This window comes from Hypanus sabinus, chromosome 8 (genome assembly GCF_030144855.1).
Source record: "Hypanus sabinus isolate sHypSab1 chromosome 8, sHypSab1.hap1, whole genome shotgun sequence".
Taxonomy (NCBI): domain Eukaryota; kingdom Metazoa; phylum Chordata; class Chondrichthyes; order Myliobatiformes; family Dasyatidae; genus Hypanus; species Hypanus sabinus.
Window position 1 is genome coordinate 147,795,962 of NC_082713.1, and position 25,169 is coordinate 147,821,130.

Below are 25,169 nucleotides of genomic sequence, written 5' to 3' on the forward strand. Positions count from 1 at the left end.
TCAGTCTGTCAAAGCTCAGACTTGAGAACGACATCCAAACAATGACTTAACATCTAGAGTGGGCACAGGGGGGCAAAGAAATGAGATGATGAGTTACTGGTGTGAGTGCAGAAAGAACTGGAAAACTCAGGAGGAGAGAGGAAAGGGAGAGAAAGGGGGGAATGTCACCTAAAATTGGAAAAAGTCGACGTTCATGCCGTCAAGTTGTAGAGTACCGCACAGAGTATGAGGTTCTGTTTTTCGGTTTTCCATTTCGCCTCACTGTGGAGTAGAGGATGCTGAGGACAGAGAGTTCAATGTGGGATTGGGGAGGATAATTAAATAGCTGTCAACTGGAAGCTTCATACGGCCATGGTGGATGGAGGTGCTCAGAAAAGCTTTGTTTGCGTCTGTGCTCACCAGCGCAGAGGAGGCCACATCTGGACAATAAACAGGGCTGGAGAAGGTTCTTACTGCCCATTCTAAATAGTGGGTAGCAACAGTACATCTGATTTGTATTGAAGCAACTCATCAGTTATTGAATTCGCTAAACCTTTTTGTTAATGGTAATATCCAAAATCTAGAAGCTCTGTCTTAGGTTTTTGATCATTGGCACAATGCTCCCTTAATGAATAGGGAACTACCATCACAGGTTACTAACAGGATGTAGCTCTTTGTATTCCTGAAGGAAAAGGTCAGGCAATATTTGCATGGTAAAGAGCCAGTTTCAACAACAATCCTTGCATTCTTGATGGGTGTCAGCTTACTCTAACAATTCAAAGATCTGAAGGAATTTATGATGCTAATAACTATTGTCAATCCAGGAAGCTATCACATCCAGATGGTCTATGAAATATTCTCTATGCAAAAAAGACAAAAGGAAGTTAAGAATACAGTGATTAATCTTTCTAAATGCCTATGGGTAGAACTTCAACTTATAATGATATTAGTGGAGTCAGACAAAACAGCAGAAAATATTGGAGAATTTTAAAGCTAAGTTTTTTGCTAGATTATTTGTGTTTGTGTAGTATACTAATTCAAGATTTGATTTGGTCATGTTTCCAGTATCATCATGGGCATGACCATGGATTGAAACTGTGAAGCTGAGCTGCTAGTTATAGGTTTTTATAAATGGTATTAATTAGACAATAAGACATAGGAACAGAATTAGGCCATTTGGCCCATCAAGTCTGCTCCGGCATTTAATCATGGCTGATCCTTTTTCTCCCCTCTTCTCCTCAACCCCATTTCCCGGCTTTCTCCCTGTAACCTCTGATGCCATGTCCAATGAAGAACCTATCAATCTCTGCCTTAAGTATACCCAACAACCTGGCCTCCACAACTGCATGTGGCAACAAATTCCACAAATTTACCACCCTCTGGCTAAAGGAGTTTTCTGCATCTGTTCTGAATGAATGCCCCTCTATCCCTGAGGTTGTGCCCTCTTGTCCTAGATTATCCCACCATGGAAAGCATCCTTTCCACATCTACTCTGTCTAGGCCTTTCAAAATTTGAAAGGGTTCAATGAGATCCCCACCCCCTATCTTTCTGAATTCCAGCGTGTACACACCCAGAGCCATCAAATGTTACTTGTATGATAACCCTTTCATTCCTGGCATCATCCTTATGAACCTCCTCTGGACCTTCTCCAATGCCAGCACATCTCTTCTAAGATGAGGAGCCCAAAACGGTACGCAGTACTTAAGGTGAGGCCTCACCAGTGCCTTATAAAGCCTCAGCATCACATCCCTGCTCTTGTATCCTAGACCACTTGAAATGAACGCTAAATTGTGCTTGGGTGGGCAGGGCCTTTTTCAGAATTTGCACCGTTCCCATTTTGTTAAAGGCATTTTTCCGGGCCTGGGCTTTGCTGGCAGGAACCAACCACCTAGGATAGGTGTGGGGTCACCTAGAGGTCAGTCTGGGAAAGAAGACGAAATTTCCTCCCTTGAAAGTCATTAACAAATCTGACCGGCTTTTTCAACAATCCAGTAGTTTGTCCAGTCATTCTTACTAAAACTGTTCCAGATTATTGCCTATTTATTTATTATTGTTGCTTCTTCTTTCTATATTTGCATAGTCTTCAGTTGAGTTGGGTGGTCTTCTGTTATAGTTAGATTCCTTGAGTAGGCCCACAAGAAAATGAATTTACTTTAAAGAAAAATAGTAAGTTGCATCATATTTCACCGAAAACTCCGTCATTCATTGCTGAGTTCATGTTTCCTGTTCACGTCCAGAGCAAAAATAACCACCACCTAATGTTTTTGTCTGTGCAAAGTTTCACATTGAAGGACTGAAGTAAAAATAATAAAGAAGCTCTCCTGCTACCATTAATATCTTAGATAAAACAATATATGTTGCAGGAGAAAATATCTGCTATTGCAAAGGTAGAAGAACAGAAGCGAAAAGAGGAGGAAGCAGAGCGTCAGCTCCTGTTGGCTGTGCAGAAGAAAGAGCAAGAGCAACTCATGGAAGAAGAAAGGAGGAGGGAGTTTGAAGAGCGAGTCAAAGCTGTAGAAGGTATAAGTTTACGTTTTTCCATTTCATTCACAAACCAAGCTTTAATATAGGAGGACTGCTGCATCCATGTTGAATAACTGGTTTGAGTTCTTCCCCACAAGGATGATGGTCCAGTAAAGCCATGATAATATTTTGCTCATTGCGAAGAAAACTATGTGGCAGGCTGGTTTGTATCTTCTTGAAGAGGTCTGAGCTGGCTATCAGTCTAGAATTTGCAAATGGAGTACAAGCACTAAGCCACGGCCTCACTTCAATGCTAGAGAACAGGAATTGAAGTGTGATAGTGGATGTGAACGCCATAACCAAGTCAAAACACTTACTTGCAATAAAACATTTCCAGAATACACATTTTGCTTTATAGTTTCTAATAAATGGGTTACAACTTCCCCGTATTTGAAGGATTGTAAGATTTCCCCAGTAATGTTTTACTTGCTTTTGACCAAAAAATTATCTACTGCTTAAGGCAATCCTGGATGTTCTTCATTATTTTAGGTTTGCTAAATAGTTCTGTCTTACTTCCAGGTCGTGCCAAAAGGAGGAAAATGAGGGAAGAGCGAGCCTGGTTGCTTTCTCAGGGAAAAGAGTTGCCTCCTGAACTCAAGAACTTAGAACCACTGTTACCTATGAAGAAAGATAAGAAGGCAAAGGATTTGTACGTATTATTCCTGGGAATAGGAGGCCAGTGAAGATAATAAAAGCAACATTCACTACAGAAAAGAAAATAGAAAAAGTACCTAAAACTAAAATTTGCTTGTGGTTTAATAGAAACAAGCTGCAAAATCTCATCTGGATGGTATTCATGAGTTTGATAATTAAATAAAGGGAAAATTGCATTGTATTTCAGATTGAATTAAAGATACTTGTTTTACACCTAAGGGTGAAAGCCATGCGGTAGCCATGCATTTTCAGGGATAATTCAGCCTAGATGAAGGCAATTATATTTTTACGGTTGTAGTTCAAAACAATTAACATCTATAAGATGTTTGTTTTTAACATGAACATTTTAACCCTCCTACTTAGCAGCACAAGTAAAGCCTGTCAAAATACTGCAAATGTTGAAAAGGGCATCAGAAGTGAAGGATATATTTGTGTGCTTCTAACATAACCTTTACTCCCAGGGTGCATACAGTGAAAAACTGTGTGCACACAATCTTAAACTTTGCGGCACAGAAATGGGTCCTTTTGATCCGTGCTGGAGTTTATGTGTCAGGAGTTCCCTAATTGCCTACTTCAGTATTCTGCTGATCTATCCCTTCCATTCCTTTCTCCGTCAGATACCTTTCCTTGAAAAGTTCTCCTTTCGGTGTATCATGCCATTTGCCTGAATTACCCTTTGTGGTAGCAAGTTCTGCATTCTAACTGCACCTTAATTGTAACTAATGGCAAACTATTAATGGCTCCCACCAGAATGAGCAAGAGTAGCATGTTACATGTAGCTTCCCTTCCAAGTAACAGACAGTCCTGACCCGGAAGTGTAATCTCTGGTTTCTGTTATTATTGATGGAATTAATCCTGGTATTACCTACTCAAGCGAATTGTGTATACGTTCACCAAAATTATTGCAGCATTTAAAGTCATGGCTCACACCATCTCAAGCAATAAATGAAAGCCAGTGTTGCTAATTTTGACAATGATGCCAAGAAAGAAAGATGAATCAAAGTGGAGTCACTCTGCAGCGGCAATTTACTAAATTTGTGCCTTTGATTTCAATAAAACATGTCTGTTTTTATGGTTTTCTGTTATAGGTTTGAGCTGGATGAAGATTACATTGCCATGTATAAAGGTAAATGTTTTCTTTAGGCTGGTTAGAGTTGTTTCAAAAATATGAATTAAAATTGCTTAACATGTTGTTATTGACTATTGCCTTTGTTCAGTTCTAGATGCTGTTAAAGCACACAAAGATTCTTGGCCCTTCCTTGAACCTGTAGATGAATCTTATGCCCCAAACTACTACGAGATAATTGAAGTAAGAGTTCAGCTGTCATCTTCTATTCAAATGTTTGTTTTCTTGTATTAACTATTAAAGGATGCTGTTAGCAAAAATCACTAAAAATTACTTCACCTGTTGTTTTCAGCACCAATATTCAATTATTAGTGCTTAACTTGTGAGCTCTACACTGAGTCACAGATTAAGTAAGGCATAAACAAACTCTTATAAGGATAATAAGACCCAATAAACCTTCAAATGAGGTTGCAGAGAGAAGAATAGGTCATTTATATTCACTCGGTTTGAATTAATGTCAATTAGTACTTGGACATGTTTGCTCACCGGTTAATAAATTTGAATTGAAGCAATTTAATCTTTTGTACTATAAAGTGTACAGACTGAATTGTGATGTGGAAAATTTCCAAGTATAGATAGTAAGCAGTTACCCTAGTGTACAGAGAGCTGTTGGTTCATTTTGCGTAACTCCTGAAGGTGTTAGACTTAAGAGGACAGAGAAATTGCAACAGTGAAAACGACATAGATGTGCATGGTCTGTGTTTAAGGGAATAAGGAGATGGATGGAGGGGTTGGTGGTGTGTGGGGAGCCCCATTATCCCAATTACCACCTTTTTATTCACTCTGTACTCCCCTCTGCCCTACATTTACACACCCCCCCACCCATCTTTTTCATCTCCACCCCTATCTCCTAACACTTGCATCGCTCATCTCTCTCTGCTGCCTCATCCCTCTCAAGTTAGTCTAGCGCAATGCTTCTAAAGCTCAGTACATCAGATGTCTGCAGTCAGTTCCAACGCCGCTAGTACATTCTCCCCGTGACTGTGTGGGTTTCCTCTGGGTGGCTCAGTTTCTTCCCCCAAAGTCACACCAGTTAGTAGGGCAATTGGTCGTTGTCAATTGTCCTGGAGTAGACTCGGGTTAAATAATTGGCCTGCTGGCCAGTGTGGCTCTTGGGCTGGAAGGGCATGTTTTCTGTAGTATTTTCAAATGAAACAAAGGCAATTTTTAAAAGTTGGGAATGGCAGAGAGCGTTTCATTTGGAGACCGGTGAGCAGGGAGGCATTGTGACAGGCTGAGTGTGATTCAAACGATGTTCCACCCCACAGTTTGAGAAGTGTTTCTGAAATCTATATACGCTTGTTCACCCACGCCCCCACTCCCTGTTCTTTGTTATTGAAACCTTCAAAGAAAATTCCCAGGAAAGATTGCCTAATACACTGGGTTTCACTGAAATAAATGGTGTGATGTGTCAGGAAAATCTCCAAAAGTGAACTGTTTGTTTAACCAGTAGAGTATGTTTTTCATTGATTTCTTCTTGGTATATCTGATTGTTAAACAGCTTTTCTTAATCACCCCTATAAAATGTATTTTTAATACCTTCAGACACCAATGGATCTCTCCACCATTGAAAGGAAGCTCAATGAAAAACAATATAATGTAAAAGAAGAATTTGTTGCTGATATGAAGGTTATGTTTGAAGATTGTCTGGAGTATAACGGTGAAGGAAATGGTAAGGCAAGAATATATTTCATCAGCATTGTGAACTATTGCTATAGATAGGTAGATACTTTACTGATCCCAAAGGAAATTACAGTGTCACAGTAGCATTAAAGTGCACAGATATAATTATTAGAAAAGTAGAAAGAATAAAAAATGTTACCACAAACGGTCTAACAGGAGGGGGTCATCTCTTACCCAACCGTAGGTTGACTCTTTATAGAGCCTAATGGCTGAGGGTAAGAATGACCTCATATAGCACTCTTTGGAGCAGCACAGTTGTATTAGTCTATTACGAAAGGTGCTCCTCTGTTCAGCCAAGGTGGCATGCAGAGGGTGAGAAACATTGTCCAAAATTTCCAGGATTTTCCATAGGGTCCTTTGTTCTACCACAGCCTCCAGTGCGTCCGGTTTGACTCCTATAATAGAGCCAGCTTTTCTAATCGGTTTATTGAGACTGGTGGCATCACCCGTCCCAGCACACCACCACATAGAAGATTGTATTGGTGACAACAGACTGGTAGAACATGTGAAAGGACTCCTCAGGAAGTAGAGGGAACTCTGGTCCTTCTTGTACACAGTCCCTGTGTTGGTGTTCCACTCAAGTCTGTTATCCAGGTGCACTGCCAGGTACTTGTAGGGGTCCTCACCACATCCACATCCTCACCATCAATAGTAACATGGAGTAGAAGACTTGGTCTTCCTGAAGTCCATCACCTTTGTCTTACTGATGTTGAACTGCAGATGGTTCAGCTTGCACCAAAGTGCTCCAGCAGGGCCGTGTATTCATCCTCCCATCCTCCCTTTATACACCCAACTATTGCTGAGTCATCAGAGAATTTCTGCAGATGACATGACTCAAAAGTGAGACTTTAGATACAACTCACAGTGTTGTATCTAAAGTCTGAGGTATACAGGGTAAACAGGAAGGGAGCCAGTACAGGTCCCTGTGGGGCCCCAATGCAACTTATAGCCATGTCTGACACAGAGCTCTGAAGCTGCACAAACTGTGGTCTGCTAGTCGGGTAGACAATCTCATGTAAATTAATAATTAAATCCTCCTAGTGAAGAGCTTATTAACCAGGACTAAATAATCCGTGATGTTTGCCACTTGAGGACGTAAGGTGGTGAGGCATTCAGCGCTATGCAGCATAATGGGGATTTTTAAAAATCCATTCTACTTCCATCCGTTGATAATAAACTTCTGTCTTCTATGCCTGAGAAGATGAGGAGTAGGGAATTCTTTGTGGCACAATGTCATTGTGCTTTATGTGAAAGACTTTGACCATTTGTACATGAATTTTATACTTCCAAGAATTAGTTCAGTGTCACCTGTATTTGGGGCTCCGGCCACTTGCACCATTACAAGCCTTAACTTCCTCTCCCAAGTCTCCCACTTGTGTATCAGATCCAACTGGACCCCATCTACACACTCGGCACCATCTGCTCAGTGCTGGTTGACTCTGTCTTTTCTGTTGATGCTGCAGCTCTGCTCAGTGCGATGGGAGACCTAGGTTCCAGATTGAGCAGGATGGCACGGGCCTCTTGCACAAGAGAATTCGGCAGATGAGGTCTTCGCCCAAAAACAGGCTTGGTTCCTCAGAAAGTAAAGCTTCTCAGGCACAGATGTTTCCAGGCCAAGAGCAGTCCGGAGTCAGAGCTAATGACTGATAAAATGGGAAGTTACACAAATTATAAAGTGAACCGGTCAGGAAAGAAGCAAGTAAATTGAAGAAAAGCATAGAAAGATTTTACTGAAAGACTAGCCGGAGAACAGTAAAGGATGGAAGGGTTGTAGATTGAATTAATAGATGAGCTTCCAGCTTGAACATAACAAAAGAAGAGTCACATTTGTATGCCTTTAACTCCAATCTGTATATCACATGGTCTCACACCCAGTGATTTGAACTGTGGCTCTCGCATTCAGTAAGTGCAGCTCTTAATCTATGCACATCGATGTGTCCCAGAGGTCCTTGTATCATTTGGCCCAGATAGACACGGCTTCAGACATAAACAGATAGTGTCTGATGAGATTCAAAGGGCACCCTGCAAGCCTGTGTAAGTTAACCATGTGGGGGTTCATTCTTTATGTTCTCAATGTCCTTCGACAAAAGTTATCAATCTTCTTCATCACTGTGATCATAAAATATATCCTGATCCAAGGGTATATGAATAGAACTAAAATCCTTTTGTAATAACTGTAAAAGATTTCACTGCTTACAATAATCAAGTAAAATAATTAACCAAAACACACGTCTTCCTATTATAATCAGCTGGAGAACGTGCCACATCCTTTATTATTCTCAGTGCTGCCCTGAGACAATGAATTTGGATGAACTGATTTGTACTGGTTGCATCTGGCCTGGTAGTAACACTTCCAGTGTGACTTTGTTCAGAATTGTGTGTATTGGGCTGCTGTGTGATGTGAATCTGAACTCCAACCTTCTTGCTCTGATAGAATACACAAAGATGGCTGAAGCTCTGGACAGGTGCTTCAACAAATCAATGCTGAAACACTTCCCTGCAGAAGATGCTGACAGTGATGAAGAGTTTAATCTACGTTGGGACGATAAGGAGAAAAAAGACCGTAGGAGAAGCAAATCCAGCCGCTTTGGAAAAGAAGCCACTGAAACTTCAAGTAAAACTACTGACGAGTCTGTGAAAAGGCAGCAGCAGCAGACGAACGGTGAGGTACACAGCGCGGGAGCAGAAGTAAGCGGTGACCAAATGCAATATGTGCCTCCTTTACAGACACTGGAACTAGTAAATGGACAGAGTTTCCCAGTTACACCATCTTACAAAGGAATGTCGTGTGCTGATTCACCAAGCCAAATGTATCACCTTCAAGGCCAGCAAGTAAGACATTATACTTTATTTTTCTTGTTCTGTGTACATCTTTAAACCTGCTTCTTTGACCGAACTGTCTTGTCACCTCTCCAAAATGTCCTCTATAGCTTGGACTCAAGCACCTACTCGGGTATTTTACTAAACAGATGCTTCAGAAATGAAAATTGCTTTTGTGAACAAGAGCAAAGAGATTCCTTTGTCCTGATATTTAGTATCAACCAAGATGAAGCAACTTCTAGTGCTGATGGAAGGGTCTCAGCCTGAAACATCGACTGGTGATTTCCCTCCTGACTCGCTCAGTCCCTCCATGTAATTCTGCTATAATTCAGCTCATTCTTGTTTTGTGCACATCGGATGCTGCATAGTTGTAGCTTGGCTGCAGAATGTTAGACACACTCTCTTCAACTCATGACAGGTGCCAAACACAAATTCCTCACATTCCTCCTTCCCTGTCCTGCTACCAGCAAGTAGCCGACTGAAATATTTTTTTCCGTTCAGAGACCACCAGTGCCATGTGTATTCGGAGCTCGGCCAACTGCAGAACCTCAGTATCGATATTGTTCCCCACGGGAACCAAGGGTGTCAGATCAAGTTCGGCAACAATTACATCATCAATTTATAATGCAGGTAATTTTTTTAAAGGCCTTTGAATTTGTCAAGTAGTACAGTAGTACAGCAGCTTGTTCCTTAACACCTAGTTAAATTGAGTTTGTGGCCTTTTAAAAATTTCTGGTTTGCAAATCATGACATGATTAAACTTTTGCATTCAGAGCCACTGCCAAGCAATGATCAAGGTTGACTGAGGAAAATTAACATAAGCAAACTTAGAATGCATTTTTTTTCCAATTAATTACCTTAAATATCCAAACTGATGGCTCAATAGGTGTGTAGGATCTTGCATCTTTGAATTTTTCTAGATATTGGCAATCTGAAATATAAACAACGGGGGAAATAATCAGCAGGTCAGGTTAATTCTGTGGAGTGTTACATTTTGGGTCAAAATCTGTAGAGGAAATGCAAAATAGTCATGTTTCTTGACCAAAACATAGGGAAGATGAATTTCATAATGCTGAATCACATTTCTAGCAGTGACAGATACAGGTCTTAAAAGGAAGTGGCTACTTAAATGTAACTTTGTCACAGTATCAGAATATGCAGCATTATATGGTACAATACTGTCGATAAAATGGTATTTCATCTCTTATCATCTTTGTCTCACAATATTTAGTAATCATTTAAATGCGTTACATATTGGCTGGGTAGCCTGTAATTTTTGAAGTCACTTGTGATCAAAGCATTCCAAGATTGCACTTTTAATTCAAACTTTGTTAATATTTACAAAGTAGTCAGGAACAAACTTGGAAAATCATCAATATTTTCTGCAATACTATGATTAAAATTTTTACAGCCAGCCTAGTATTCATAAAATACTTTAAATATAGTAATACTAATGCCATAAAACTGTTTGAATGAAATGCATCTCCATAAAGATTTGAAATTGTAAACCTTTCTTGTTCTTTTAACCATCTTCCTATTATGATGGTTTTTCACCTGGGAGCCTTGCCTCTCCGGAGCAGCCTGGGGTCTGAGCTGATAATCATCCTGGAAACGCATGCACCACAGACCACAATAAGCTGCGGCCTCTGCGCAGTGGAGAACTTTTCAAAGCAGATTAGGATGATTCTCTGTTCCAAGTAATTTGGGGTAAAGTTCCTGTGACAGAATGGGTTAACAGTTATGCGTCACTAAGTCAGTCGCAATCCCTTACTATCTGTAAGCAATGTATGTTTTTAAAAAACGTATTGGAAAGGCAGATGTCTAGTTTGGAGGCACAGAAGTAACAATTTCTTCTAATTACAGCATCAGGTGAATATGAACGAACATCAAGGAGCCCAGATGATGGGGCCCAAGAATAAACAAAACTACGTTGGGCCTGTGCACGGACCATCACTAGGCCCCCGACCACCGTCAGTGCCACCTGGAACCGTGAGTGCTCCCCCACAAGAAGGAAGTATGTACCCAAGCCAGCCATTTCAGCCAGGATACACAGCACACCGTCTTGAAGGCCCTGTTCCTCGTCCGACTTCTGACTTCGCGCCAAGGCACGTGTACAATCCTTATGGCCATCTGAATGGACCACGCCGTGGACCTCGTCCAGTCTGGAGTAATAATAATGGTGGTTCTGTTGAAAGGCCATTAGGACCTGCCGGCAAAAATCAACTGGTTGGTCCGAGCCAATGTACACAGTCGCAGCATCACCCGTTTTCCCAAATGGTGGAGCCCAATTTGATGAGACCATCCGTGCCACTCAATCACTGGTGCGATCAGCCAGGTCGTCTACCTCATAACGGGCCTCCAGGCTATCCCAGACTTCCGAATTCACCTCAGACACCGAATACGCAGAGAATGCCTTCTCCTTACCTGAGATCTCCACATCAAGGGCTCCATGTAGATTCAATGCTGTCGAGTCCGGAGATGATTGCGATGCAGCAGCTGTCAGCCTCTGTCTGCCCACCGGAGCATCCTTCGCCCTACCTTTCGAACCCGTGCGCGCCAGCCCTGCAGCAGCAGCACGTTTCCAGCATTCAGCCTCACAAGCAAGTGTTGGAGAACAGCTCTGAAACATTTGGAACGCTGCAGGATGCTGAAATGCCCCAAAATGTCACCGAAGCACAAGGTAAATGTGTTTTGTATTTCCAAAGCCGGTCCAGATTGTCAACCCTAGACTCTTGTTTTTTTTAAAAAAAAGCACACAAACAGAAGTGTATCCCTTAACCATTTGAACTTTATATTCCCATTCAATCTCCTTCCTTCAAAAAAAGTTAGTTATTTACTTATTTTGAATAGTATTCCCAAATAAAAAGTGTTTTTGACATGCAAATTGACTGCTGTTTTATCATTTTTTTGCTCTGTCTCTCTGCAATCACGAACTAGCACCTGAGAGAGGAGAGCAGTGACCAATGTCATTTCTTTTATCTTTCGCAGAATTGGTGCCCATCACAAAAACGTCGGCTACAGCGAAGCAGAAACTGCAGTACTCAGAGGTGGGAATCGAGCAAAGTGCGCCACGGATAGCCGAGAGCAGCAGGAAACCTATTGCAGCCAATGTTACTGAGCCAGGCACAAGCGAGAGCCCAAGAAACGGATTGGGATCTATCAAACGGGAGGAGGAAGAAACACAAACTATTCAATTAAAAGATGTTAGCAGTTCCATTGTCAAAATGGCAAAAGAACAGAAGAAACCAATTCCGGATACAAAAAAGGGGACCATTAAGGGCCGGACAAAGAATAGTAAGAAAGTCGGCAGTAGAGCAGGCAGAGGGAAAAAGATGAAAAACCCAAGTGAGACGGAGGACAGGGCCCAGAATGATAGTTTAGTTGATCAAAATGTCTCCAGCTCCAGGCATCACTCTGATTCTTCGGATCGAGGGGCTACCACGAGTTTATTGAAGACTAATGATGATTCTGTGAAAAACACCAACACTTTAACGCAAGGCAAACAGGGAAAAAATAATGGAACCAATGCTGGGATGCTGGGAATGATGGCACACGCGCAGTATGGACACAACCCAGACTATACAGTAGTAGGTCAGTATGGTATGGGCCATGGCTGTAGGCCCTTTGAAAGAGGCATGGGCGCACCTCAGCCATTTGCAAACCGGCAAACTTTCCCTAACCCAAACTTTTCACAGCAGTTGCCACCTGGAATTTACCCTGCATATCAGCACCAAGTCCAGTGTTACCCATATCACACTTCCCAACAGCAAATCCAGTCGCCCTACCACCAGTATCAACCTTCCCATTATTATCCTTATCCTCACCCTCAAGGACAAGGTTATCCTACGGAGGATTGGCCCCAGACCCTCTCGCCCACGGGCCATCATCTCCAGCAACCCAGCCATTTGTCGGTGCATAATGGGAAAGCAGCAGGCCCTGGTGTCCCTTTGCAAGGATCAGAGGCCTCACCTGACACAGTTACTATGCAGGAAGGAATGAATGGAAATTCTAAAGAAAACAAAAATGCAATTCAAGGGACCAGCGATTTATCACACTCAGTAAAAGATGAGAAGGCAGATAAAGAACAGGAAAGGGCCGAAAGTCCAAAGGAAATCCTGGATTTAGACAGCCATAATGCTGCTGCTAAAAGACAGAGCTCGCAGCCTGTAAGTGGACTGATATACAGGAGGCCAGGATTACATCCAGCAATGCAGGGTCCCCATGGCATGCTTTCACATTCAGCTGTCTATCCCGCTCAGTCTCCAGGTCTCTTTAACACGAACCCTCATGCAACTCAGCGACTTCCTCACACCATGCTGGGGCCTGCACGTCATCATATTCCACCTCCTCAGATAAACGGCCAGCCACAGACACAAATGCCTTTATACAGTCGGCCTGATGAAAGAATGGGTCAGTTTCATAATCTGATGATGCAGCAACAGGGAATTAAGCCTCAAGAAGATCCTTACAGTATAAGAGGGTAAGAAAAAAATGACTTGGATGTTCTTTGTGCTTTTATAGGTATGGGAAGCATTATTACAACTCAAATTTTAAAAGATCTGATAATTTGGTATGCAATGCATTATTTTTTAAAATTGGTTTAAAAGTAACCAAACATAAAAATCAAAAACGAGAGAAAATCTACAGATGCTGGATATCCGAGCAACACAAAATGCTGGAGGAACTCAGCAGGCCAGGCAGCATCTATGAAAAAGAGTACAGTCGACGTTTTGGGCCAAGACTCTTCAGCAGGAAATCAATTGCGTAATTCTTTGTCTAGTCCATAGATCTCATAAAAGTGAGATTTCAGAGATGTGATGCTGTTATCGGGAGTCTTGATACAGGAGTCTTGAGGAACATCGACTATCCCTCTACCTCCACAAATGATGCCTGACCCCCTGATTTCCTCCTGCAGTTTTCTTTAGGCATGGGATATAAGATGTCCTTTTTTTTCCCTCCAAATATTTATTCGAGCAGATATTTTCAAAGCAAATGCTGAGATGCAGGGCCTGCTTGGTGAGTGTAGGCCATTGCTGCTGCAGTGTGTGCTGACACATTTCCCAGACTACCCCCTGACCCACCAGCTCTTTTGTTCATCAACTTTGTAAGCCCCGTAAGTTTGTTAGTATCAGGATATTTCTGGATTGGGCAGAGCTCTGCAGCCAAACAGAAGCCAAGAGAACAGCTTCGAATATATCCAATAAGAGGTGATGAGAGAGGCAGGTGGAACCAGCTGTTGTGTTGACGTCTTGAGTCAACAGCTGGACATGTGTTCAATGACCTGCACTCTTCATTCCTGCCAGTAAACACCACACCTGAGCCAGCATCCCAGCCCACTTGTCTCACACTGCCCAAACCACACAGACAGATCTAGAAGGTTGGCCTGCTGAGTTCCTCCACCACTGTGTGTGTATTGCGTTAGAGAATTCTGGAGATTGGCTCACTGCACACTAAGCCATACAGCAATGAGATCCATGTTGTACAAGCAGCAATGGAGGAATGAGCCCTCAGTCATGTTCCAAGCACAGCAGTAATACATGGAATGATATAACTATCCCTTTTAGCATTGAGTCCTAGTGTTCTCATTCCTGTGAATGTGTTCTGACTGCTGGCATATTAGGACTTATGTTTTTTATTTTGTTCTAAAAAAAATTGAAAGATTACCTTTGAAAATGTGTTGGTCTTCGTTTTACTCGATGAGTTTAACTGTTGTCTCTAGAGTGCTCTGGTCCAGTTCTTGTCATGGAATTGTAAAAGCAACGAAGTGAATGAAGCAATATGGCTATTCTGTCACAGAGTGACGTTTTGTAGAGTAAGAATTCAAAATGGTTTATTAAGAACTGCAGTGAAAAGTTTTGTAAAAGGAAGAACAACAACCACGGACTGCCAATAATCAGGCCTCGTCCACACTAGACTGGATAAATCTGTAACTGAAGCTTTTTCTCTTCGTTTTGACCCTCTGTCCACACTGAAATGGCGTTTTCCTCCCCCGAAAACGGAGCTTTTCTAAAACGCTCTCCAGAGTGTGTAAATCTGAAAATGCTGGTTGGGCGGTGTAGTGTGTACAGGGTAACTGGAGCTTTTTAAAAACACTGTCATGACGTACCAGAACAGATGATGGTGGTGGCAGCGTGGCATTTCATTGTTTTCTTGAACTAAGAGGAGGAAACGGAAATAGTGTACCGTTTCTTATTGGCTTGTTTTCTGTAGCAGTGTCCTGTGTGCGTGCCCAGTAGGAGGAGATTCGCCCAAGTACCCGTTTTAATGTGGATGGAGGTATTTTCAGAAACGCCTGGTGTGGTCGCCTATCGCGACACCGGCGTTTTCAAAATTCACCATCTCATTGTGGGTGTAGCCTGAAATTAGACAGATTAGCACCCAATTAGGCTTGGGGAAATGTTACATGTAGAAAAAGTACTAAAATGTTTTAATTACCATATTTAAGTGATTCTGTTGTAACTGGTTCATCTTATGCTGAGGGCTGAAACCTATTTATACTAAAACTCTTGTTGGATTTATGCAGGTCAGGCAGCATCCATAGAGAAAAAAACTTGTTACTTCCAGTCAGTGGCTTTATTAGAACGGGAAAGGGAACTGCGATACATTTTAAACTGCATTTAAGGGATGGAGGGGACGAAAGAAGCATAGGGAAAGGTAGGCAGAGAGGGAAAATGACTAAAGAAATGATAAGTGCAAGGTAAATTTTAGTGATGACAGGACTGATTTTGAAAAAACTAGAGATGGGTTTTGATCATAGTAGGATCGTTATCATTCTTTTGGTACTTAATTAATGGAGTCGGGAAGACGGCATTGCAGTCAGAGGAAAGGCAAAGTGCAGCTCCTTCCTCATCTGCAAAACATATGTTACACTAAGTAGTCACCAGATCTGCAGGTCGGCTCGGCAGCAAAGGGAAGTCAGTAGTGTGAGCAAGAATATGGCTTGTACTGTATATCTATTGTTACTTAACTTTGGGTCCTGGGGTGTGGGGAGAAATAGGAGGTAAAAGACCAGATGTATTTTCTGCAGTTCTGAAAGGGATAGGGAAGGTTACAGTGGAATGTGCCCAAGGAAATATCCCCATTGACATTATGGAAGTGGAGGAGAGGACAAGATGTATTTTATGGTATCATCATATTACCTACAATTAATATTTCGTTGTGTTTCTGTGAGGATAACCTATTTCATCTTTAACTTTTTCTGATTTTGATGAAAGGTCATTGAGTTGCAACATTACTCTGTACAGATTCTGCCTGATCGATTTATTTCCCGCATTTTCTGTTTCTATTATCTGTCCTCAGGGTCCACTTTATTTTCTATTAGTGGTCCAGTTTGTGAATGTAAGTGTTTTGCTGGTTGTTCTCCTCACTGCAGTTTGATCCTTGTCAACCTGGTTTTGCAGAGGGCGAGGAAGGAAAGGAACCCTGCCTGGAATCAACAAGTTGGGCATGAATCTAACTTGGTCAAAAGACCACTTCTCTGCTAGATCATTCCGCATTACTGGGGTCCAGTGAAACTGAAGTGACTCAGGTCTGAGCAGTCAGTGCACTATGACAAGAATACCATTTTGTGGGGAGAATTTGGTTCTTGCCTGTTGGTCAGAGGCACATTGCCAAGTTGGCTTGCAAGGACAATAGAAAGACAGAACGGTGTGCCTAAGTGATAAGAGACTGCACAATTTTCAAAATTAATTTAGAAGAAATGATACATGTAGATATGCAATCATCCTCACATGTAGACCATGAAGAGCTCTCTCCATAGTGTATGACAAAATAAACTGTCTCATTTGGAACAGCAGCTGGCTAGTGTGTAACATCTCTGAGCCTGTCGGGGGACGTAAGCCATTAAACTATGCCTGTGAATCTATTCATAACCTAGAAAACTCTGCTGGAAATGATTTGTAGATATTGGATGAGGAGGTTTGGTCTGAATTCCTTCCTCTTTCACCTCTCATGCCCCATGTGTTGTAGCATATTGACATTTGTTCACGCTTTTGCTTAAAGAGTGGACTGGCGAGGTACAAGCAGGCTACCAGCTATCTGTAACACCTACCCTACAGGGGATGAAGTACTGCTTATAAATCACAGTCATAAAATTCACAAGGTCTATAAATTCCACTCCGTAATTAAAGGGTTCAAAGCTGACATTGTCAACTGCCTCAATCTTGTGGTTCCTTCGGCACAAGGAAAGGGACCATCTCAAGATTGCCTGAAAGTTAACTGATATGTCATAGGGTCATAGCAGGGAATTTCCTGTTCTATAAATTTTGTCCTTTACTGATGGGGAGGAGAAGATGAAATGAAATATTGCTTCACCCTCCTAAATACTCTGCTGACTTCAAGGGGCTTGGCCGGAGCTTTCACAGATCAAAACAAAAGAAGCTGCAGAAGATCTGAGTTTTGCTGTGGCCAAGCAATTCCGAAAAATGCTCTGTTCAACCACGGTAACAAACAATTCCATACAATTCAGTCGTCTTTTCATTTCCAATACAGTTGCACCTACTTTTCCCCAAAGCATTCCCATGTTTATCATGTTATACACACACTTTGCACAGCGCGTGTGGGCAGGAAATGTTTGGCACATATTCCATTTTCCACCCACTGACCCCTACCGGTGACACTGTGTAATGTGCCATTTTGGGAACTGAGTATAACAGGCAGCTTCTGTTGGTAAGTGTGACACAGGCCATTCAATGAAGTCGAAGTCTCAAGGCCCGTCCTCTTATTAAATAGCGCACAATCTGGTGAAAGCAAGCACCAGCTCGGAGAATTAAACAGAAGTTTTCACTGAAAAATATTCTTCCCCTGTCAGAAAGGTGAAAGAAATCAGAAGGTGGGAAGGGAACTGGAGGACTCAGTCAGCTGAAGAAAGCAAATTGTATTCTATATCAGTCTTTGTGAATTCTCTGAAGGTAAATGTCTGTTACATAATGTGGAGAGGGTTTGGGGGGTGGGGTGCGGTTTATCTGTAATTTAAATGGAAAACAACCACAATCTGCTGGTCACTGAACAGAGCTATTTTGAATTCTGTGTTAATGACTCTTCGTACTTAAATTGGTGCTTTTGGAAGCGTGGGGGAAAATTAGATATTCAACCCAAGGAGGAAGAGCAAATATTCAAGAAAATAGGAAAACAGAGGGCCCTTGTATAAAATCGTAAGATATAGGAGCAGAACTAAGCCCGTACAGTCTGCTGTTCCTTTTCAGCCCCAATCTCCTCCCTTCATGCCCTGGCTAATCAATAATCTATTAACTCTGCCTTAAATAGACCTAATGAACTGGCCTGCCCAGCTCTCTTCGGCCCACAATGTTGTGCTGTCCCTTTAACCTATTCTTAAGATCAATCTAACCCTTCCCTCTCACGTAGCCCTCCATTTGCCTTTCATCCAAGTGCCTATCTAAGAGTCTGTTAAACGTCCCTAATGTAAATGCTTCAATCATTACCCCTGGCAGCACGTTCCATACACCTATCACTCCCTGTGTGAGGAAAAAGCCTACCTCTGACATTCCCCTATGCTTCCCCGCACACGGCTTAAATTAACGCTCCCTTGTGTTATCCATTTCTGCCCTGGTGGAAAGTTCTCGGTGAATGCCAGAGTATAAGAGAGAGCAGTTGCCCTGCTCCCACTCCTTCCTCTGTGTTCTAAACCCCTAGGAACAAGGCTGTAAATGCTGGCCTTGCCAATGGTGCCTACATGCCAGGACTGAATAAAGAAGTTGTTCCATTCTCTTGTAGTTGCAGACATGCCAGCTGACACTTTCTGTTCATTCAAATCGATTCCTGATGGTAGATTCATTCATTCTGTTCTGCTCAGAAAGCAATGTTGGAACGGTACTGCATTTTTACTTCTAAAACCTGTTATCCGTGTCTACCAGCCATTGAACCCTTTCAGTGTGCATGGGTAAACTGGGCCCTGGCCTCGTAATCAACAAAAAAAACTTCTAGAAAATTACAAACGAGAAAGTCTGCAGATGCTGGAAATCAAAGTAATACACTCTAAATGCTGGGGGAACTCAGCAGGCCAGGCAGCATCTATTGAAAAGAGTAAACAGTCGACGTTTCGGGCCGAGACCCTTCATCGGGACTCATCGTGACTTTACAAAGTCAAGCCACCATTTGGTAATGGCTTTGGGGACAGTGCAGTTTCATCATGGAATCTTGATTCTGTTCGTTAAGTGCCTGAATGGGAAACACTGTGACCCAGTAGTTGTACAAAATTCTCAGTAATAATAAATGGGCCTATTTTTCTGACTGGAAATATCTACCTGTAGTACAGCTCCAAATTCAGCCCTTGGTACTCATTATTTACTCTGTATATTAAAGTCCAGGAGGCGGATCCATGAACTCTGCAACAATGTATAGATGCGTTGAATGAGTAAGCAATAAACTTGGCAAATGAAGGAAAATGGGAGAATGCCCTTTAGTAAGAAGAACAGCTTGAAGGTAGACTGTTATCTAAATGGTGAGGTACAGAGAGGAGGGATGCTGGCTGGAGTAGGTAATTTTCTGCATGCTACACCTGCCTGCTAAATTTCTTTCAAGTAATGACAAAGGCTGTGTGGTTGCAATCAGGGCCAGTATAGGCTCAAGGAACAACATTCCTCTTCCAGCAGGACGTGTTGAAGTCTGCAGGGCGTAATATCAAATTCACTAACTTCAGGTGATTTGCCTTTTTTTCTATTTGAATGAGAACTGGCTATCCTTGCCTCCCGTTCTTCTTTCCTTTTCTGCTTAACTATATATCTGACTACACAGTGTAATGTCAGTAAAGGTTCCAGGCTCTCCTCATTTGCCGTCGCCTACCCGATGGAGTTGCCTGTAGTACAAACGAGCATCTGGGAGACCAGCATGGGTGGGATGGATGGGCTGCTGCTAAGGAGCTGCAGACATCTTTCTGCCGGGTGGGAATGGGGCAATTCCACGTTCCTTTTTCTTACTCCTCCAACTCCACTAATCCCCCCCCCGTGCCCAAGCTGGAGCATTTGGGGTCTGGCTGAGTAGAGCCGACTGTGAGGTTCGCTTCCTTTTTAAAAGATAAGGGATTTGAGGGCATAAAAGGGGAATCGGTCACAATCATATTGAACTAAATTGAGGGGCCAGGTGTGCGTTCCTCTGTACTCACATGCACTTCCCTCATGGAATGCACCATCATGTTAATGGCTTTTGATCGTGCTGAATTTGCAGCCTTTGAAAAATTGTGATTGTGAGCCCTTGATAGGTGGAAAACCATTTCATTGTCACAAAAAACACAAGCGTGTACACGCACGCACTTACACACACACGCACGCACACACACACATACACACACACGCGCACGCACACACACGCACACACGCACACGCGCACACAGTGGTGTGGGAACATCACTGAGTCTGCTGCTTATTTCTACTAGAATGCCTGGGCAGGAGCATGCGTATCAGAAATCAGTATCAGGAACAGAAATGGGAAAGGAAGTTGAACAGAAAATGCCTACTTCATTTGCTGATCAGGTGAGTAATCATATCATTCTTCTACAATGTTATTAATTTTACTCTGCATCAACAATAGAAAGGTATTTTTGTCAAAAGATGAAGTACCATTAAGGGCGATTGAGTGTCTGAACAAAAGTTGGTTAGATCATCTTGTTTCATCTTTTGCTCAGTCACTGGTTGTTGGCCGTTGTGCTTGCAAAACACTGCTGAGCTTGGGGGATTTTAATCCCTTGCAGTATCAGTCAGTTTAGTCTTTCAAAGGCTGCGCTGGGAATGTAGCTGACGTGTTTACTTTGGAATCACAGAGAGCCCTGCCACCTGAACAACTCCATCCTGCCTGTACATATTTTGTTGTTTAATCCAGTTAACCTGCTAAGTGGTCCCTGTCCTTAAACTGTGACCTTGTCTTCCTACACCTCTGGGAAAGTTTGTGTTGGGTCCTTGTGTCACTCCTCTCTTTTGATTTAAAAAAAATCCTTGATTTTTACCATTCATCGATGCATTCTGACAAGTTCTGTAAGTAAGGTTCTTCGCCTTCCTCCATACCAAACAATACCTCAGTCTTGGTATTTTCAACCCTCACCTAGCAGCCAGTAAGTTCTGGAAGTGTCTTCCTAAAATATTCTATCTCTCTAAACTTCAGATGCTCTTTAAAATCTATTTCTCCAGCCAAAACTTCACCTGGCCTGATGCCCGTCGCTGGCCCATTTCTCAGGTTAGAGTCACAGTCATGGTGCACAGAAACAGGCCCTTTGGCCTACCATGTCCATGCTAGCCCTTTTACACATATTAGAACACTATTGTTTTATGCCTTGTCTGTTTACGCCTCTGAAGTGCCTATTATACACAGTATTTGCATCTGATTCCATGGCTGGTCTAGGTAACAATCATCCTCTGTGTATTTAAAAAGAAATTAACCCTCAAATCTCCTGTAAAACGCCTTTCCTCTCATCTTAAGCATACGCTGTCTGGGGGGTGGGGGGGAAGAAAGCGACAGGTTCTGGGACAGGGGCATTCAAGGAGGTAATTCCATATCTTACAATGTAATACCCCGTGAGACTGCCTCCAAGTTAATTTTGTGTGCTTGTATTACAGTTAAACTAAACATGGACCTGAAATAATTGTCACTGATTGTAAACATCCCAAATTTGCCAGTATTGTCATTCCAATCTTGATCAATTCTATTCCGACAATAACTTTGTAAAACTTTAAATAGATGTTTACATTTGTTTTGAGTTGTATCACTACCACGGTTCCTTTTAAAATTACTCATCTTCTAGGAACACTTTTTGAAATACAGTATGGTAGAGGCAGACAATGTGTATTTTTTTTAATTCTATAATATTAGGAATGAAAAACTTGCACTTAAAGTTACTTCCAGCATATCAAGCAGTCCAAGGATTTTCCAACCAATGTAGTACATACTGAAAGGCATGAGGTTGCTGTTATAATAGAGACCATTCACGGGGAAACAATATACTAACAAAATAAATTCATTTATTTTTAAAAAGACCCTATTTTAGCAGTGATGGGTTTTACCTGAGGAAGGGTTAGTGCTGTTGCCAAAATGGAAAAGTATGCAAAGATAGGTTAGCTTTAAAATGGAGATGCTATTTCAAGGTAAGTATTAAATTACATTGATGGCTGTTTGTTTTTGTACCAATGAACTGTATAGATGTGTACAGATAATTTTATACTTTGTACTTTGCATAATTTATTTCTTGTAAAATTGCCAATTAACATTTTTGTATTTTTATCACTACTTCTAAAATTATTTTGTACTAATTTAACTATTTAATGTGTGAGTGTGTGTGTGTATCTATGTGTATATATAACTATAATTCATGTTTTTTTCTCTTATGTATTGCATTGTACTGCAGCCACACAAACAAGAAGTTTCACGACATTTGCCGGTGATATTAAACCAGGTTCTGATACTGTTTGTTTATGCATAGTACTGAATAGCCTTTATTTACTTGTGTTTGTACTGGGCTAACATTGATGCCTTTTCCTGTCCCACAGAAATGACCAAGATGAATGATCACAAATGGAGCCAAGAGGACATTGTTGTGACAGCATTTCAGTGTTCTAGTTCGATGGGTAGATGCAATTTTTCATTTTTTAATAGGTATTATGAGAAACTCAGGTGTAAAAAAAAGAATTGTACTTTAAATTGTAGCATTTCTATCTGTGTAGCGATTTGGTTAAAACTGGTTTACAAGAATAAATGATGCCTTTTTCTCTAGTCTGTTGAATGTATTCATGAACAGGTAGCAGCCAGGTAAGCAATATGTTATGGATGAGGCACTGCATTGAGATACCCAAGCATCCTTTTAACAAATTGAGAATAATTTTGGAAGTTTTCTGTGGCAGTTAACCCTGTTACCATACATTCAGCCACAGTATTTTGTGATGCAGTAGTTTAGTTGCAGGGAAGCAAGCTTTCAGTTCAGTTCTGTACATTTTTCCCTGCTTTATTCTATAATGTTACAGTTGACACACTAAATTGTTGACATGAGAACCATTCTGCACTGATGCACAGAATGTTTGTTGTTCTACATTTCTTTGTTTAAAGTTGTCTTTGCTGTTTTTTGTAACATTTTGATGTGTTCTCTGCTGCTGAAATTGTAATATTTAATCTCCAGTCTCAGGTTTGTTTGCAGTGACTATACCAGATGTGATAAATCTTAGTAGGAGACCCGAGACAACACAAAAATAAACTTTATTTTATTTAAAATATTTGATACAGGTTCACCAGCAAAACTCTTTAGTTCCTGTATGTATAAATCAACTGGGATAAAAGATGTGGTTTAGGCTATAGGTCATTTACTGCTGTTGGATGCAATCAGCAGCTCAAAGGTAATTACAGCCTTGAAAACACAACATCTATCACAGGTTATGTGTGTAAAATTTTGTTTTTAATAAACCTTGTTGATATGGGTATTAGTCAGTTACTTCAGATTTTTCTCCCAGTATTCCATTCGTTTGGCTCTCACATGTCAGATTTGTCAATTGCAAAGAAAAGGTGATTGGTTATATTATTTATTACTACTGTCCTCTCAACTGTCCTCCTGTGTGCTCCTTAATCAGTAAAACTAGCGACCCACCAAACCTCGGTAAAATGCCATTTGTATGTAGTCATTTGAGATTACTGACAAGGCAACTGGTTGTGAGCTAGCTCCCACAAAGTGGGGTGTGATGTGCATAAAGAAGGACTTGCACAGACAGGAAATGCGATTGTATCATCAGTACGTGGATTATGCCACCCCACCCCACCCCACCCCCCAATCTTGGATAGTATGAAATATGTCATCGTAGAGGGGAAGAATTTGAATATTCTGGGCTAGAACAGCCTATGAAACTCTTGGAGGGCAGATTCGGACCAGGTTATCAGACTTCTCTCAGCATCCATGATGCTTGTGCTCGGTTTTGAAAATTGCCATTTTTTTTCCAGGTACCAAGAATCACCACCAGTAGTCAAGTACAAAATAATGGAATTTATTTTTAATTTTAGTGATTTTTCTTTTTTTTTGTGATGTCCCAAAGTGCTTTGCAGCCAATGATGTTTTTTTAAAAATGTAGTCACTGTTGTTTAGTAGGCAAACACGGCAGTGAATTTGCACACGGCAAGGCCTACACCCAGCAACAAGGTAAATGACCTGTTGTAGTGATGATGGTTGAGGGAGAAATGTTGGCCAGGGCACCAAAAGATCCTTGTTCCCCTTTAAGGACAGAGGATTATTTGCATTCATCTATTCTAAGCATTTGGTGTCTGTTTGTTGAAAAGCTGGGACCTCCAACACTGCAGCACTCCTCAAGAGCTGCAGTGTAGCATCAGTCCAGAATACTTACTCTGGTCTTATGGTGGGGCTTGAACCCACAATCTTCTCACTTCATTAGAAAGCAACCACTGAGCCAAGCTGACACTAATATAGGCACCTTCCAGAGACCAGCGTAGAAATTGATAACTATGAACGTGCATTGGACCCTGTTTCTAGATTTGTCTCTGTTTTGTGGTTAGTCAAGTTGCTTCCAGAAACCATGGAAAATCTATGCAGCAATAGCCACATCGTTTTCTTTTACCCGAAGTCTAACACTACATAAACGTTTTGTTTTTCTTGTCTGGAGGCAGCTATGATCACACCCAATTGAAACACTCCCGACAATTGTTGATCTTTGATCAATTATTTTTTTAGCCATTTTTAATTGTACAAGAGACAAAGACATACCTCAGACTGTCAGTCCTGCAGTCTTCCATCAAGCCTGCACTAGCTACAGCCAGTATTTTACTCTTGTCCAAGGCACTAGATGCTGGGAAACATGAAACCTATTTATTTGTACTTTATATTTTGTATATGTTGAAATTTTTTAATGAAATGCAATGTCAAGTCACTTTGGTTACAGTTGTGACACATACCTCAGTTCTTCTGTACTAGGGCCCTTATTATGTAAGAAAACATTTTTATTGTTGCTTGACAGACATAGATTATTTTCCATATGAATTTGCTATTTTCTATATTGTACATACTTAGAATAAATGTTTGAAAACCTTGGTGTAGTGGAGTCTTATCTCTGTTTCAGACAGCAGAACGTTTATTTGAATCAGTTTGGTCATGTCAGTATGCTGAATAAAAGTAGTTTTAAGTCATTCTTCAAACCTGGATGCTACATTATTAAGTTGCATTATATTTCCTCCAAACAATTAAAAGACCATTTACTGTACACCTACTGAATTCTGTATCCTCCCTACCACCCCAACTCTGCTTCCTCATGCACCATTTCAAGTTCTGTACTTCCCTCAGCTCCCTTCCAGTTTTTGAGTGCATAGTATATCACTGCATGGTGAACATTAACTCAAAATGTGACATTGTCTGTCTTAGATTTCTCAGTCTATGTGTGGGTGTGTTTTGAGATG

The 25,169-nt window shown here is 41.4% G+C and overlaps 1 protein-coding gene across 1 annotated transcript in view; it reads left to right on the plus strand.

Annotated features, from left to right (window-relative positions):
* LOC132398564 (chromatin remodeling regulator CECR2-like) overlaps window positions 1–24,893 on the plus strand; it is a 122,984-nt gene extending 98,091 nt beyond the window's left edge. The window contains exons 9-19 of the mRNA XM_059978195.1: window positions 2,344–2,500; window positions 3,023–3,152; window positions 4,246–4,283; window positions 4,375–4,466; window positions 5,829–5,955; window positions 8,401–8,798; window positions 9,288–9,416; window positions 10,650–11,466; window positions 11,775–13,266; window positions 20,176–20,272; window positions 22,277–24,893. Of these exons, the coding sequence (XP_059834178.1) occupies window positions 2,344–2,500; window positions 3,023–3,152; window positions 4,246–4,283; window positions 4,375–4,466; window positions 5,829–5,955; window positions 8,401–8,798; window positions 9,288–9,416; window positions 10,650–11,466; window positions 11,775–13,266; window positions 20,176–20,272; window positions 22,277–22,282 (3,483 nt within the window). The 3' untranslated portion in view covers window positions 22,283–24,893. The remainder of the gene's footprint in view (window positions 1–2,343; window positions 2,501–3,022; window positions 3,153–4,245; window positions 4,284–4,374; window positions 4,467–5,828; window positions 5,956–8,400; window positions 8,799–9,287; window positions 9,417–10,649; window positions 11,467–11,774; window positions 13,267–20,175; window positions 20,273–22,276) is intronic.
* The last annotated feature ends 276 nt before the right edge of the window (window positions 24,894–25,169 follow it).